Consider the following 17,500-nt stretch of genomic DNA (forward strand, 5'->3'; position numbering starts at 1 on the left):
CCAGTCCCTTGGCCCTTAGTGGCACCTCAGAGATGAGAAATCACCTTTGTTCAACGCATAAATTTTTGTGTTTTGACTCTTAAACTTTCAGGGTGCATTTCATTGCACTGTCTTCTCTTGTTTGTGTCATTTAATTTTTATGCAAATCTTCAATAGTGACCAATATTAGGTGGCAGGGAAGGCCATTGCATTAATATCGTAACAAGGGCCACTGTAAAATGCTAGTATCAGTTGGTGCTGCAAATTAAAGGGGGCCTTTTCTAGTTCCAAAGTTGTTGCGACAGCTTAGTTACAATCATGATCATGTTACCTACCAGTCCACAAGAGGTAGGTCTTGGTTACAATTTGTGATAGAGGTGGTTTCAGTCGTAAAGATCATTTTCTTGAACACTGATGAAGTTTAATATCTGTATAGGAGGAGCTTGATAGTGATGAAGAGTGGGACTATCTTGTGGAAGTAACAGGGAAAACTGCTGCAAAGACACCAGGTCAACAAGAATCAAGTATCTCTGAAAAACTTATGACTGATGCAGCATTTATTTGCAAAGTGCAGGATGGACTGGAAGCTGTGGCAGGTCAAGTTTTGGATGGCTTGTTAGAAGGAGCATCTCGCTTAAGACAAATTCTTCGAGTCCTCAGAAGTTTGCTGACAACTCCAGGGTAATGACACATTAGTCTCTCAGCACAGTTTGATACCACTTAATGACATTAGAAAGCAATAGGGTTAATGGGAAAAAAAACATCTTGGTTCTGCAAGTTTCCCAAGAAGCACTTTAATGGTGTATTTTTGCCTTTCTCTTCACGATTCAAAAGGACCAAATTTGAGGTTTTGTGGAGTATGTTCAGATGACATTCGTGTACATTTAGCTGTTATCTTTATTCTTATTAATAATTGAACTTCCCCTTAGTTTATAAAACCCAGCCTTCATGCGTAGTCATTTACTCTCTCCTAACTCCCCTTCTCGCAGTGGCTGCGGAATACAATAAGAGAGGTGGGAAGAGAAAAATAAATGGACAAAGCAAAATGGGCTACATTTTATTTTCGGTTCAATTTTTTTCAATGTAGGTAGTTCAATTTTGATTTTCCTTTGTTTCAGATTTTGATGACAAGTAGTAGACATTAGAAATATAAAAAAAAAAAACTAGTTTGAGTAATTTTAAACCAAGAAAAAATTGGAACCACAACATATAATTTATATGTACAGGACACAGCTAGGGATGCTGACGTACGAGTTGAGGGTGGTGAGATTGGTGAAACAAGTATTTTCTAGCCTATGAAAGTGTCAAGCTTGCTGAAATTTCTTATATTATCTGAAGCGTGAAATGAACAACATTTCAAAGGTCATGCACCACTGCAAATCCTTTAGTTCCTTGGAATTCAGAATGCCCTTTTATTTTCATTTCTTGACAATATCTTCTAAAGAGGGCTGTCAAGTCCTTGATTCATGAATTTTTTAGTAAGCATCAAATTTTCATGTAACATGGTGACTTTTGGTTGTCCCTATAGCTCTCTGGAGGCAAAAGTGAACTTTTCAAGTTCAGTTGGGATTCCCGTCGACAGTGTCTCCCTTATTATTCAGTTGGTCAAGAAGCCGGGTCTTTCTCAGGTACATAATAAGAATATCATTATAATTGAGTGTTTTACATGTGGAACGACATTAAGATGATTTGTGCTGTATTTGTCAAAATATTGCTTGGGCTGCTTCTACATGTAGAGTTTAAAATTACAAGCCCGCCACCTTAGAACTATAAGTGGTCACTGTGGACAAGAACAACATCAGTGGAAACAATACCAGTAACAACATTGACAACAACAGCGACTACAGTTTGTCAGCACCGTAAATACCAGCTTTGACAACAACTTGAAATGACAATAGAAACTGAAACAGTAACAGCAACTGAATTGACCTCATCTCTTCTGTGTTTTGAAGGATTCAGTACTGACGTTTAGAAATAAGTGACAACAACAGAGTTAAAAATCCCAACTGGTGGGAGCCAGAATAGATAGCTATTTATCATCCCATCAGTCAGGGGAACAGGGCTGCCGCAGTGGGGAGATTACTCGCCTCCCATCAAGATGGCCTGAGTTCGATTTCCAAACTCGGCGTCATAAGTAGGTTGATCAGTTTGTTTGTTCTCTTCTCTGCTCTGAGAGGTTTTTCTCTGGGTACTCAAGTTTTCCCCTCTCCTCAAAACCCAATGTTTGATTTGATTTGAATTCACTGATTTGATTTTTTATGTTTAGTGTCCTGAATAGGCCTTATTCACGGTAGCCACCATGTTGGTTTTCAAATTGTCATGCAAATTAGCCATCTGTTATGCTAGGGGACAAACATTGGAAAAAATGCAAATTGCGGAAAATCGATCGGCTCAACGAAATATTGAAATAACATTGCTAAAAGTACATTTTAGAATAGATTTAAGTACCTTTTATAATAATCTTAATCTTTTGATTGCCTTTGACATTTTGACTTTCTACTTCACTTTCTGCTTATTTTTCACTAAAGAAACATCAAACCAACTTGTGTAATCATTCTATTTTACTACTTGGGTGATAAACATTTAATGAACATGAAACAAATCATCTGCATGGCTAAGATGTTCGTTAAAACCTCTCGAACTTGTTCTGTTTGCCCCCTCAGAAGTGTGGAGTTAGTTTGCATGATAATAGCAAATCCAAAATGGTGGCCATCTTGAATAAGGTCTACATGTATTAGTGCCTCAGTGCTAGAACACTTTCAAGAATAAAGTCTGTTATCACTATTGTTACAAAGTAACTTTGTGCACCAACTCCAACAGAGAACTCTATCTCTTGGACATACATGTAATGAGGCTTGATACCAAGATCTCCAAATAATTTAAACTCTAATTCCTTATCCAATCCACTTTGCTGTCTCCAAATCAAACTACCGGTACCTTTTGAATATTAAATTTTAATTACCGGTGTGTTATTCTGTGGAAAATGAAAATGTAACTAGGTTTTCTTGAAATTTTAGCAACCCTGGGCAGTTCAAGTGATGGTGGATTTACTTAATGTTGTTACAGAAATCCTAAGGAATTATGTTCTTTTCATTGGTGAAACCGATTCAGGAAGGTTAGACATGCAAATAGCCTACATGAAGCTGTTTCCACTCCCAGGGAAAATTTAAATATCAGGAAACTTGGGGGTGGGTATGGCTACACAGGCTGTCATACAGATATATCCAGAAATTCCCCTTATAGAGTGTTTTCACTGTCACGCCAGTAGAAAGTAAAATCCGAAACCATTCCAAGAAAGAAGCCAAGAAAAGTCTGTTTGGTGCATCATTTCTGAGTTATTTGCCAAAACATGTCACTCAATTTTACAGACATTTGTATGGAGACACCGTGCTTATGTTCCTCTGAGGGACAGCATTATGGCGGCCTTGAATCAACAACAGCATCTGGAGCTCAGCTTGCCATGAATTCCCTCTCTTTTTGCTAGTGAGCTGAACTCAATGAGCATAAACATGTTTTCTACAGCTTGTAATGCTTAACAAGCATTATTGAAAATTGGGGGTAACCATGCATTTTTCGAAGATAATTAATCAACAATAATTGTAAAAATACAAAGCAATGTATGACGTTCTTTGCCAAAGTGAAGCTTACCGGTAATTATCTCTAAAAAATGCATGGTTAGCCCCAATTTTCTTTTTGGGTATCAAGAGCACTTGCTAAGTTCTGCTTTCTCTGCATAGTTTTAAACCGGGCAAGAATATCCCTGAATTAATAAGCACTGCCAATAGGAAATTGGATTATCTCGAGGTATCTCAATACTAGGCACCGTCCTTAATTGGACACGTTGTATTGGATGTCAAAGTTGGATGTGCATCTAATTAGGTCCAGTTCTGTACACAAGGGCTGTCATACACACTAACCCTAAACCCTAACCCTAACCCTAACCCTAAACCTTAAAAGTGTAGTTGACCGAACCGCAAAATGAAAGCTAAAATTTTACGACAGTTCTTAGGCCTAATCACTGCAACGAGCGCTTAGGCTTAATCAGTAAACGAGTGCTTTATTCTTCACATGATCTCGTGAAAAGTGTAGTTGACCGATCGAACCGCAAAATGAAAGCTAAAATTTTACGAGAATGCTTAGGCCTAATCAGTAATGCGTTCGATGCAAGCAGCATATTTCATGATGTTTATATAAAAATATTATGTAAATTATGTCGACTGTGGGACTGCGGTAGCAGGATTTGATGAGATATTTCAGTGGCCGCGTATTCTGAAGTTTAGCCCCAGAAAATGTTAGCTGCAAAATGTGCTGTCATTATACAAATTTAAAAAGTTCCTTTACCCAGTTTCCTCATATTTTGTCTTGTTTGTTGGGAAATAAAATCTCCATGTTACAGAAAGTTTCGTTCACACCATAGAGAAAGGGTGAGATTATGTAAAGAATTAGCAACTATTCACCAAAGTGGAGGTGGCTAGTGGTGGATATTTACAGAGCCTCGAAGCTGTGAGGTAAATATCCACCACTAGCTACCGACACCGAGGTGAATAGTTGTTTTAGTATATACTAAATCAGTGGGATAATATAGCACACAAGGATGATTTTAACTCATTTATTCCTGCAAAGATTACAACATTTTTGGGCGCAAATTCCACGCAAATTGCTCGGAGGTGAATAGCAAAGGATATCTGGAGTTTGAGTAGCCAATCAGCACACACGTTCAACGCTATCCACTGTTTTAGTATATACTAATAGTTTTTATGAAATGGAGAGGTAAAATACTTGCTGTCTCTTTTTGTAGAGGTTCTGGTCTTTTGAGTTGTGCCAAGAGACTTGTTGGTGTTCTTCCATCACTAGTGAAACATAGTCAGGACAAAGAATTGCATCTCAGACAAGCTGCTCTTGAGGTTTGAACCAAACATACTTCTGCTAAGATGTTAAAATTGTGGTCAAGAATAGAACCAGGGTAAGAACCCCTAATTTAATCCCACAAGCTGAACAGATATAGCAGAGCTTTTTTGATGATGATGACAACAAAGACCATGGCAAGGAGGGCCATAGTGAGGATACTAATAATAGAGATTATGCTGATACTGGAGACAAATTTAAAATTCCTCTAGTTCTTCATCTGTTTTTTTCTTATTTTAAATATATTCTGCAGTGTGTTCAGCATTTGAGTGATGCCCTGGACAAGCAACCTACTGAAGAATCAGAGGAATTTTATGATAATCTTGTTGCCTCTGATATCAAGAGTCTGGATAGTTTGATGACAGCTATAGTGGTGGAACCAAACGTTATGCAAAGAATCAAGGGTAAATATACCCATTAATTTCTTTACGAATGAACATGGGTGCGGTGGTTAATCCCAAACCTGCGCTTATCAAAGAAGAGATTTTGGTTTTCTTGAAGTTGGTTATTTTGTAGTAATGTAATGTAAAAAACGAGCGACAGTGTTTTATCGAAGTTTAGAAACGTGAGGCATAGCTGAGTGTTTTTACACCGCATAAAACACATGCTGCGAGTTTTGTGAACAGCTTCAAAAACATTCCACAAAAACTGTGTCCCTCTGGACTCAGAACAATGGTTCAAATTGTGAGAGGAGAATATTAGCATACAAGAAAAACAAGCTATGCCTTATTGGTATTCCCTATGTAAAGTATACTAACGAGGAGTGTTTTATCAGAATCCTCATACATGTGACCTTTTATCGGTGTTTTGATAGGCTGTTAGGCTTATGAAGTTTTAATTGAGTTTTTGAAGACTAGCCATTTCCTAGGCAGTCCTCAAATCGTAGGAAATCATTCATAACTAAGTTGTGTTTCTTTTCAAATTGTTAATTTGAGTACCACAGGTGCCACTGGGGATTCTGCAGCTGTCAAGACAAGAGTAGTCCATGTTCAGACTGTTGGGATATCTGCAATAACTGCACTAGTGTCGTCAGCTAACGGTTTTAATCATGAATCAAGTTTGAAAAGAAACTTAGCCAGTCTCATTGGCAAGAAACTTCTTCAGTCATCAAATGAGAAATGTCTGGATGCATTGCATATCCTTCTCCAAAACAGATCTTCAGCTCTGCATGTTGTAAGGTTGCTCTCTGAGCTGTGTGCAGTGTCTAGAGAACTTAGCGCTCATCTTTTGCGACATTCAAGTTGGAGAGTGGCATTGACAATGTTTTTCACAAGCCTCAGTGAACGGTATAACCCTGAAGAGACCATTTGTGTATTGGAGGTTTTATGTGCCATGGTGATAGATTCCAAGGACATTCATGAAGAGTAAGATTGTATTCTTTCTGAATTATGTGACTATTATTATTATTAATAATGCTTACTGCTGGTTAGGAAAATCTTTGTATGCAAACAAGTTAAACATAGTGTGGCAGTTGGAGAGCAGTTGGAGAGGTTTACGAAAAACATGTTTGATCAAGTAAACTTGACTTGCTCTTTAAAGCCTTTGAAGATGAAATCCCATTTTGCACAGAGCATTTAATTTTAAACACTACTTCCACCTGTTGGATGGTAGGTGCTGTAAGGCAACAAGAGGAGTGCAGCTCTATTCTCAACAGCAAGGAGGTCAACCAAGCCACAGCCCACCTCCTGGGCACCTACATGTATCAGGACACATCACTGAGACAAAAATCAGAGTGTGGAATGAATCCTTACCCGAAATATGGGACTGGGGAGGGAGACATCATAAGAAAGCCTAGTGCAACTTGAACCAAAGCATATGACAATGGCACCCCCACCCCCCCCCCCCCCAAAAAAGAATAAATAAATAGATATGTTATTGGTAAATCTGCTGCATTGGCTAGGTTTTAACATTGCCTAAGAGAAATAACGAGGATCTACATTCTTTATGTCCTTGCAGGATCTCTGATTGCTCAAGCTATTCTGTTTCATTATTTACTGGCTCAAATGTATTTGAAATCCAAGCCCTCTCTGCCATGTTATTGGCCAAACTGTTTAGCTCAGATCTAAGATTACTGCAAGTCGACCAAACTACCAACATTTTAAGTGCCATTTCTAGAGCTCTGGCTAAACTGCCACAGGTAAGAAACTTGTCCTGTTCCTGAATCAGTCACATTTTGCCTGTGATCCAAAGCAAAACATATCATTGTCATTGTCCCCGCAGAATGAAGAGAGGAAATCAAAAACAATGCAGAAGAATGAGTGTTGCAATAATGGTTTCTACATCTGCTTGTAACTTTTTCTTTAATTGTTGGTGTTAGTGTCAGAAGCACATAGGAACAAAATTAGAAATTGAAGACCTTGATTATATCGTGCTCAGGACTACACTTGGGTCTTCACTGTTTTGGTTTTGTACCAGCGTAAATTAATCTAATTCACTTATTATTTTCCATTCTTTTCAGAAACCACAGTTGCGCTTGGGTTTTACCAGAGGCTACATGGATGGTATTGTGGACTTACTAGAACTTTGTCTTATTCAGGTTGATAAATTGTATTCTTTTCTTGTGAAAAAATTTATCGCTGCCTGTGTGTTGCTGGCATTTGAAAGAAAATCAAGCATGATAGTGCCATTCAATTTTATGCAAAAAAATTAGAGCTAATAAACGTTGTAACATTTTATGTGACACTCAATTTAAATGTGACACTGTTGAACTGTATGTTAATTTTATACAAATAATTTAATTCAGGTCATTGCTTTTGCAGGACACTGGATCAAGGGTGTCTGCACAAGTTCTTGAAGACAATATATGGAACAGTCTGTGGTCTTCTGTTGGTGTTGTTTTGGGTCTTACACCAAGCAGTGTGTTCCTCAGGTAACTAAATGCTTGAACTATGTTAGAATGCTATCTCCATAAAATCTTCGTAGGTTAAAAGTGGAATTGATTATTTTTTCCTTTCACTCTGTTAGTGATGTAGTGTTATCAAGCAATGGAGAAGTTGATGTCTCTGTTGGTCCAGTGCATTACAGTGTGATGTCATTTCAGGGTTTGGAAAAGGTTTTGAACATCACACACACATTATTTACCAAGGTATGTCCCTTTTGTATGTGTACCTTATAATATTATTGTCGTTCGAACTTTTTGCTCGGCTTAAGATTTTCAAACCAGTTCAATTTTGATTTTTCTTTATATAATATTCCTTATCATAATCTGAAACAAAGGAAAATCAAAACTGAACTGGCTTAAAAAACTTTGAACCAGGAAAAAAGTTGTCCCACAACATGTACGTTCTTCTCTTTCCTTGTTGCTTTCTAGAAACTTAAATCAAGATAGTTTCTACCCAAGTGCTTATGCTCTCCAACTAGAAGAACGTTTTTTTGCACTCAAGCTACAATGTGGGACAATATTTGATACGAAAAGACATGCTTTTAGTCTCAACTCCACCACCCATGCTTGCATAACAGATGTGTCTTTTCATTGTGTAACCTCGTTTTTTACCCTTCCCACACATTTATCAGTGTTGTCTAATTAATGGGAATATTGTGGACGTTATTTAAACAAGTGAGTCTCGTAGGTTCTCTTGGCCAGGAGGTTTCTTTTTTTTGGGTGGGGGGGAGATATTCTTGACAGTAAAGAGCAAATTTTCTGCAGTTTTATCCTTTGCTGTAGTTCCCTCTTGGAAAGATTGAGATATTTGGGTGGGGAGGGAGATTTACATGGCACGGTTGCATTTTTAGACCAGAAAAGAGGCTCAGTTACCAGCAGTAAGAATAACTGAGTAACCTTTACTGCTATCAAAGAGTAAGATTATAAATTGTACGGGTTATACGTTTTCAAAGTATTTTCGCTAAAAACGGGCAGTCAAAACTCGTACTCGTACTCGTCCTAGAATCTAAAGGTCCCTAATAAAATGTACTATTTAATTTACTTTGCAGAGTCCTCTGCAGAGCATAATAAAGCTTGTTGAGCCTCCTCCACTGGCAGTTTCATGTTTGAGCAAAATGCTTACCACGTCATTTGTGGAGCAACTCTCCAAAAAGTAAGTTAAAGAAAAGCTATGATGGTCAGTATTAACTTTTGTATCACCATTGTTGGCCCAGTGTAACCCCAAGGAAACCATGGACAGAGTCTACCATCCCCTCCGTGCCTGCATTAAGATGTCATGTCAAGTAAATAAAAATCTCAATGTATTTTCTTTTTGTAGAACTTAGTGTTTATTTCTCTTTCAGTCTAAACGGTCGTAAGCAAGGAAAGGAAGGTCAAGATGTTGAAATGCTGAAAGTTTTTACAAGCAAGGTTAGCTTTTGCGTTCTCAAAAGTAGTGCCTCTGTTGGTGTTGTTGAAATGCTGTTATGATATTGGAATTGAAAGATGAGCGGTAATTTCCGCCGGCCATTAGTCGAGTGGTGGGTGTATTGGAAAATGGATTTATGAATTGTGATGGCCAATGATGGTGATGATTACAGAGACAACATAGTTTGTTCTTGAATGAAAGAAATTTATAATTTGAAGTGCGGGGTATAGAGAACCCGTTGAAGATACCTGAATTTTTCAACTGTCTATAAGAGACACTTCCCTGGTCCCAGAGGTTTTTCTTGAGCCGCGACAGAGCCGCAAAGCGGCGAAGACGAGTCGCGAAGCGGCGAGGAGAGAAAAACCTCTGGTTACCTTAGACTTGAATCTCACTTTCATGCAGACGCCAGCTGTCAAACGCGTCATTTTGATAATTACAAAAGTGACCAATGGCAACTTGCCAATCACGCTTCCCCTCTTTATTACCAATCAAACGAACCAATCATATTGATTTGCGTGTTTGTAAAGATATCAACCAATCCGAGCCTGAGGGTCAGATCCTGACCCTGGCGTCTGCATGAAAGTGAGATTCAAGTCCAAGGTAACCAGAGGTTTTTCTCTTCTCGCTGCTTCGCGACTCGTCTTCGACGCTTCACGGCTCTCTCGCGGCTCAAGAAAAACCTCTGGTACCAGGGTAAGGAGATACTTGCTCAAATTTGTCCAGATAACTGCGAGGATCACTTCTCCATTTCGCTTCGTATTTGGTCATGTTGATATTCTTAATGTGTCTTCCTGGTGATGTTGATGTTGAGTGCTAAGAAGAGCGAAGACTTCGTCGTAGGTGCAGTAGATATGTCCAAAGATCTTAGTAATAAGATGCACGCAATTTTCAAGTGCAGGCGATCAACACGTGGTAAGGGAGTGTTGTATCATGGTTCACTAACCCGTGCTACTTTGTATCAATTAAATCCCTTATAGATCATCAAGATTTTTTATTTTCCATTTGCCATAGATGTTGAGGAACACCTTGTTCATGACACCCAGAGGTGAGTAGGCTTTTTAAAGTTCAAAATTTGTTGTGTGCTCTAACTCTGTAGAAGATTTCTTTAATATGCTAGAGAAATTCACCTGTCACCACTGGTTCCAAGTTGCGGATAGCCCAGTTGAATCCTCTGTCTTCTTTTGTCTGCTCCTCTGGTGTGAAAGCTCATCATCATCCTTGTCCTTGATCTGTAGTTTTGAGCACCCCGTTTGTGTCACACAACATTTTCACCAAACGCAGCAATCTTCCGGTGCTATGCTCTACCATTTGAGCTATGAAGCCACTCAGTTGGCAGCAGATCAAATTGTGTTCCCGTGAAAGGACTCGATGAATGAAAGAAATGTATATTTTGAAGTGTGGGTTTTAGACGAAATGGAGAAGTCAAGAGATCCTTGCATTTGAGCAAGTTTCAATGGAGTGTTGTGAAACCAAAACCAAAGTAATTACTTTGGCCAATCAAAAGGGACGGAGACAATCCAGTAAACCAATCAAAACTCAAAGTAATTACACGTAGCCGAGACAAAGCGCGGGAAAATGTGCACGCGCAAGCGACGATTGGTTGAAAAAGTGGCGCGAGAAATTTGAACCAGTCACTGAGTAAAGTAATCATAAACTAAAGCAATTCGCTAATTGCGTCAATTTGTCACACAATGTAATAGCCAATCAGGAACGCCCACTTTGGGAAATGAACCAATCATATTGCGAGAAAGTTATAGACAACGCTTGCTCTTTCTTTGTGTCATAATTTTGGTCACGCTCTGGATTTGACCACTGTGATGACGAATATCGTTGTCGATAAGAGTACAGACAACGCTGAACCACTTTCGTTTTTTTACTACGATATTCAACGCCAAAGAAAGATTTTAATCCAGAGCGTGACCAAAATCATGTTTAATCCTATATTTTTACTCTGAAACCGCTCGTATAAATTCAATTTTAGGATCATTCGCCCACATTGTACGAAGATAATGAGATGAAATAACCGCGAAACACTTAGGATTGTGCAAAGTTACATTTTGAAGAGACGTTTTCGTCTCCGTCGCCGTTGTAGATCTTAAAGTGCCTAATGTCAACCTGTTTGCAGGCAATATTGATTGAATTTCGATTTTTTTTTTCAGTGTTTTGTACCAATTCAGATTGTTGCCAACACTTTTGGAGTTCGCGTCCAGGTTTTTACCAATGGAGGACTTGGAGCTTTCACTAGGTGAGAATGAAATCTATAATTACAAATGTATTAATTAGTTGCCTGGTCTTGATGAGCATCCGGCTTATCAAACCAACCATCTTGTTAGTCTATATCTATCAAATAAAGCGCAACAATTAGTCTATCCTTGTTTATTTAGGGAGGCTATGGAGAATTGCCATTGCTTAAGGCAAAAAGACTGGTGAGAGCCAATGAGAGCACTCGCCTCCCACCAGTGTGGCCCGGGTTCGATTCCCAGACTCGGCGTCATTTGTCGGTTGAGTTTGTTGGTTCTCTACTCTGCACCGAGAGGTTTTTCTCCGGGTACTCCGGTTTTCCCCTCTCCTTAAAAACCAACATTTGATTGGATTTGCGTTTATTTGTTCGTTTCATTTTACAGTATCCCCAATTAGTGCTTCAGCGCTAGAAGACTAGGCACTTAAATAAAGTTAATTCCTTTCCTTGCTAATACAGCCTTCCTCAGTTCGCTCCGGTCGCTTGCCGTGTTATTGCAGGCAAACTCAAACCAAAATAACTAGCCAATCACAGCAGAACTAGACCGCCCATCAAAACATAGTTAATAGAGGGGAATGGTTTGGAAGGTCGGCAAACATCAGAGGAGCAAACAAAGATGCCAATATTTAGGTTGGAAAGTCCACGACCGCGCACAATCTTTTGTTTTGCGCTCATACACTATGCATGAATTACGTAATCAACACGTTTTTATTGGTTAGTTTCTCAATGCGGAGTGCTATTGTGTTTTGTGCACGGTCAAGGCCAAAAAAGAGAACAAAAACCTACAACAAAGAAATTTGTAGTGTTTCCCAACCATTTCCCTCTATTAACTATGATCAAAACTAATCGAAGACCAAAACTCTCCCATAGCACTGGGTACGAATTGCACAGCAACAGTCATATGAACCAGTCGTTGCTCGTAGCAGTTCGCTTAATTTTTTCCTTTCAGTTTGATTGGTTGAGAAATAGTTTACTTGTTTCCTTATGGTACTACGGCTGATGAGCTGGACCGGGTTCCTGGAAGCCAACTGGAAAGCGCTAAGGGCCCAAATTTAATCATCTTTTTGTTTCACTGTTACGATGTAATTTTTGTCTTATTGCAACGTTTTCAGGTCTTATTGGTCGGCTGGTATTAAGTGATGAGATGTTTGTCACACAGCTAGCAAAATATGTCACTAATAGGAAGGTAACGAAGCTAGAGTGTGCGTAGTAATGTTCTTAATTAAGCTATCGGTATTATGGAGAGCTTTACCAAGCACGACGACGGCATCTACGAGAACGCCAACAAACAAGAGTCTAAAGGCTCATGTAAATGGTTTCAACATTTTTCAAAATTCGTTAAACAAAAGGTGAACCTTGAGCAGATGTTTGGCAAGTGTTTGAAGTAAAACCAAAATTCGCGGACGCCGTTCTAACGGTTCTAACATCGCATCATCAATTGAGCCAACACTTTGATTGCGAGGATCAAAGTACAAGAAATTAGACTCTCCCCGCCTCCTATTATATACTAAGTTTTATATATTTGTATATACAAAGTCATATATTTATTTATATAGGATCAACTAATTTGGTTTAGGGTTGGTAGGCTACGCAGGCCATTTTATCCAATGCTTTGAAGATACAGCTGTTCTGTTGTACGTATTAGTTATTATCATCATCTTTGTATTTATATTTTTGGCTCTTTTTCTTGTAAGTTATATATTTATTAGGTATATTTAGTGTTTTACTGTTATTGATTTCATATTGTTAATTTAGCATAATTCAGCCCTTTGTCTGCAAAGCTTTTTGCAAAATAAATTATCTATCTATCCACTATCTATTTACGGCCTAATGTGAGTACACAATGTCACAGCTGAACTTCTCAACTCCTTCCCATATTTTCTAGAACAAAAGAAATGTTTAATCGATGTTGAATGAAAGTATAAATCAGTTTAAATTTGATTCAACACGCTTTCAACATTTTTACCCTTTGAACAACGTTGAACGAACGACCTTTTGCTTGGCGACGGGAGAAAGGACAACTTGAAAAATCCTCTGCAGGATTCAAGCCTACGACCTCCGCCGATAGGATGCTCTACCCTTTGAGCTACAAGAATTCCTGGGCAGCTACAAACTTGGGCATTTCAAGACTACCCTCCCCCCAATAGACCAATTCGGCTAACTCAATGTTGTACCCAATTCAAATCCTCTGGGAATAAAAGGTTTTGTTCCAAGAATTTCCATATAATTTAAATGTGAATGCTTCATTGTCATGCAAATTCAACACACAAAGAATCTTAACCCCGAGAGATTTGAATTGGGTACAACATTGAGTTAGCCGAATCGGTCTATTTCAATAGAGAGCTTTAGATTCTACGACGAGGACGAGAACGAGTACGAGTTTTGACTGCCCGTTTATAGCGAAAATACTAAGGAAATTTATAACCCGTACGCTTAATCTTACTCTTTGTTAGCAGTATAGGTTGCTCAGTTATTCTTATTGCAGGTAGGGGAGCCTTTTTGCTCATCAAAAAATGCCAAAATTGCTACCGTGTTGTTGTCTTGTTTTGATTCGACGACATTTTTGCAAAATCTCGTACTAAAATGACGACGGCATCACGTTTTTCCCGCCAAAATGACGCTCGTTTGCGCGCGCTCACTGTTTGTCTGTGAGAAAATCTCGTACTCGTAGTCGTTCTCGTACTAGAGCACGGATTCATTATTGATTTTTGTTGGAGGGGGTATTAAGTTTTCATTTGATTTTGTCCAAGATTGCAATCTTGGACATTTCAAATGGAAAATGAAGACCGCCCATCCCCCCAGTTTCAATAGGGAGCTTAAGCAACGACGACGGCGACGGCGAAGGCAACGAAAACGTCATCTCAAAATTCACGTTAAGGTGATCACTTCGTGACTATTTCAACCTTTTTAATGTGATACAAGGGTGTGGCGGTTTCTCAAAAATGATACTGGTCGGAACGAAGCTTAATTTAGGGGAGAGAATGAAAATTTAACCTCAAGTGCTGACGTTCGTCATTAAACCTCAAATTTGGCTTTCCACGTCAGTTGAAGTTTTGCTGACGATGGCAAAGAAATGGACAAAAGTGAAAAACGCACGTGCTGGGCGTGCAAAGTTATTGTTTTTGGCCACTAAATATGCAAATTTGTGACGGTCTCGTTGCCGTCGCTGTTGTCGTTGCTTAAGCTCCCTAATGATGAAACAATGACGGGCTTCAACTTTGCGCGCGGATTCATCATTGATTTTGGGGGGAGGGGGGTACTAATTTTTCATTTTATTTTGTCCAAGGTTGTAGGTCCTTTTTGTTGGTCCTGAATGAACATTTGATTTTGCCTTTTTTTTAGGCAGAGCCCTTCCTGGCTTCTCTGGTGTCAGCGGATAATCCCATCACTCTACTAAGTGACATCATTACGATTCTCAGTCATGTTGCTCGGAGTTCTTCAGAGTATGTTACCATGGTTACAGGCGTTCTTCAAGGCGACGGAGGTGAATAATAAGTTTTTACATTTTCAATTTCCTATGCTGCGTTTTAAAAGTTTCGATTAGCTCACTTAGTCTCGGTCAGCGGGTATATCGTATGACCTTATATGGGAACTAATTAGATAGAGAGAATTTAGCATTTCTTTTCGGTGAAACGGCAAACGCCAGGTTACTGCTTGTCGGAAATGCATGGAAATGATGTTAACCTTACTTTCCTCTCTCTTTTGACGAGTTGTTCGGTATCTGTAGCCAAGAGGCAAAACATCAGCCGAAATCAAATCAGTTTCTACTATTTTTTGGTAAAACGCAAATTTCAGTTTGCGGTTTACCACAATCCCATTGTTGAAACAACGTCTGACCATTGAAACAGTTCAGAGTTAAATGAAATGTAATCAAACAATTATTCTGTGAACACTTTGACTTAATACATATTGGTTACAGCCAACTCGATGCTAGCCTCGGCGTTGGCTATGTACGGTCTCAGCCAACGCGCGTTTAAGAGAATAATACTTAAATTGGGTTTCCTTCAAAAGTACGCACTCTTACTCTTTACATGCATATTGCAAAAGGCGGCTGCATGTGTCAATGGTTAAGGCGTGCTTCATTTTAGGAGGCAGTGCGTATCAGTGGTTAGAGCGCTTGCCTTGAGATCCGGAGATCCCGAGTCCAAGACCCGTTCTGATGATTCTGTGAATTTTCTCCTGGTAGTCCCTGGTTCAACTTCTTGGCTGAACGTGTAAATAGCCAACTGGTTTGCCTCCGGCAAGTTGGGGTTCTCAACAGTTGTTGTTCTGTTCTGTTCTGTCGTTTCGTTTATTGTCTCATTGGCCCTGAAAAGCCCCTATGGAGAGTGGTCATAAGGGAGAGTAAAGTTTTTTCTACTATAATTATGCACCCTATAAATAAAGTTTTCTAAAGTGTATTTTCGTGCATACGCTGGGAACCGAACGGATATTTTAATCAATTTGCGTTGTCCATTTCCACAAGCCTCAATCTTCAAAATACAACCATGATGCACAAATGTGTGTTCACGACTTAGAGATCGTGGGTTTCGTAGTTGACTTTGGCTAAATTTTTATTTTTAGAATCATACGAGCCCTTGTACAACCTCTTGGTACACCCCAACTCTTCAATCGTTGCCAACACCTGTTGCATGTTGGGTAACGTTCTCCGGCACTCTGCAATTTTCTATCCGGCTCTTCAGAGGTAGGGGAGTAACATTGACCATAAAATGATCAATTTTTTGTTCTAAAGTCTATCAAAAATCTTTCAGGAACACACAAGTACGACGCACGAATCCAACGTGCAACGCAAGAAAAACGTTGTTATTATTATTTTTGGAAGACTATCCTTGATGCAGAATCCGACGGGTGAAAACTTAGGTCGGGAGATAAATGGCGCAGATAGTATGTTCGGAGGAGCATCAGCTGGTAGATCACAGAAAATCGTCAATCGTGCTCTTTGCCCCTATATTGCGTCTCTTGAGTATCCTTGAACCTCGCTTATCAGAGCTGAGTAAACTTGGGTCAGTTACACAATTCTTAAGACAGCGGTTCAAAATTTGTGGCCGTGACCTTACATTGCTAGCATCAACGAGAATGTTTGGAGGGGGTGGTGAGGGGAAAAGAGCTGTGATGGAAACAAAAGAACACGGGAGCATTATTGAAGGCGTCAAATCACTGATTATGTTCCTCTTTTTTCTTTTCTTCCAGAACAAGTCTGTTAGACACTTTGATAAGGTGTCTCAAAAACGAAGATTCGAACGTTCGCAAGGTGGATTTTTTTTTGACATTCTGTTTCTCTGTTATCAGTTTCTTCATATATATTAGGGGGTGTTTACGTGAGAAAACTCGCACCGGCGCGAGTTTCACACCAGGGTGACTTCTTGATACTGCGTTTACATGATAACTAGGTGAATTCGTATCATGTTTACCTGAAGGGACACCACATATCGATAGAATACAAGCGTGAATCCAAATAGGCCATTTTCGAAATATCAAATATTCAGCTTGAAAGTGAGGCAGTGAGGACAAAGACAGTAGAAACACGTGGGAATAGACCTTTGTACCGATACGACGGCCATTTTGATTTCTATTGTTTCGAAAGACATTATGGGATGCACAGGGGGCAAATTAATGTGTATTTTCCCCTTGGGCATCCCATAATGGCTATTCGAAACAACAGAAATCAAAATGGCCGCCGTATCGGTAAAAAGGTCTATTAATGTGAAAAATATTTACATAGCATCCACTTTGTCTTTGTCCTCACTGACTCGCTATCAAGCTGAATTTTAATATATCGAAAAAGACCTATTGGCAAATATGGCGTCTATCAGGAAAAGCACGCATGTGCTACCCGTTCCAGCCCAACGAGAGGCCGATTTCACACCGAAACGAGTGGTCGTTCCTCGTTTACATGATACAGTTGCGAGATTTCGCGCCGGAACGAAGTTTTCGCTCTGGTGCTGGAACCGGGGTGAACTCGCGCCTGTGTGAGTCGCCCCAGCATGACTTTTTTCGGTGATATCATGTAAACAAATACAGAATTAAGGGGGGGAACCGGAGTGAACTCGCGCCGGTGCAAAAGTCGCCCCAGTATCATGTAAACAGC

The 17,500-nt window shown here is 39.4% G+C and overlaps 1 protein-coding gene across 2 annotated transcripts in view; it reads left to right on the plus strand.

The window, feature by feature from the left end:
* The window catches only part of LOC138047179 (serine/threonine-protein kinase 36-like), a 34,247-nt gene that overhangs the window by 12,335 nt on the left and 4,412 nt on the right, over positions 1-17,500 (plus strand). For both annotated transcript variants that reach the window (XM_068893919.1, XM_068893920.1), the window contains 18 exons: positions 416-660; positions 1,508-1,607; positions 2,997-3,094; positions 4,778-4,883; positions 5,138-5,288; positions 5,828-6,248; positions 6,841-7,021; positions 7,343-7,420; positions 7,644-7,753; positions 7,849-7,969; positions 8,815-8,918; positions 9,109-9,175; positions 10,151-10,218; positions 11,333-11,418; positions 12,525-12,598; positions 14,755-14,896; positions 15,976-16,096; positions 16,603-16,663. In XM_068893919.1, coding sequence (XP_068750020.1) covers positions 416-660; positions 1,508-1,607; positions 2,997-3,094; positions 4,778-4,883; positions 5,138-5,288; positions 5,828-6,248; positions 6,841-7,021; positions 7,343-7,420; positions 7,644-7,753; positions 7,849-7,969; positions 8,815-8,918; positions 9,109-9,175; positions 10,151-10,218; positions 11,333-11,418; positions 12,525-12,598; positions 14,755-14,896; positions 15,976-16,096; positions 16,603-16,663 — 2,334 coding nt within the window. The remainder of the gene's footprint in view (positions 1-415; positions 661-1,507; positions 1,608-2,996; positions 3,095-4,777; positions 4,884-5,137; positions 5,289-5,827; positions 6,249-6,840; positions 7,022-7,342; positions 7,421-7,643; positions 7,754-7,848; positions 7,970-8,814; positions 8,919-9,108; positions 9,176-10,150; positions 10,219-11,332; positions 11,419-12,524; positions 12,599-14,754; positions 14,897-15,975; positions 16,097-16,602; positions 16,664-17,500) is intronic.

The sequence above is a fragment of the Montipora capricornis genome, chromosome 4, assembly GCF_036669925.1.
Source record: "Montipora capricornis isolate CH-2021 chromosome 4, ASM3666992v2, whole genome shotgun sequence".
Lineage (NCBI taxonomy): Eukaryota > Metazoa > Cnidaria > Anthozoa > Scleractinia > Acroporidae > Montipora > Montipora capricornis.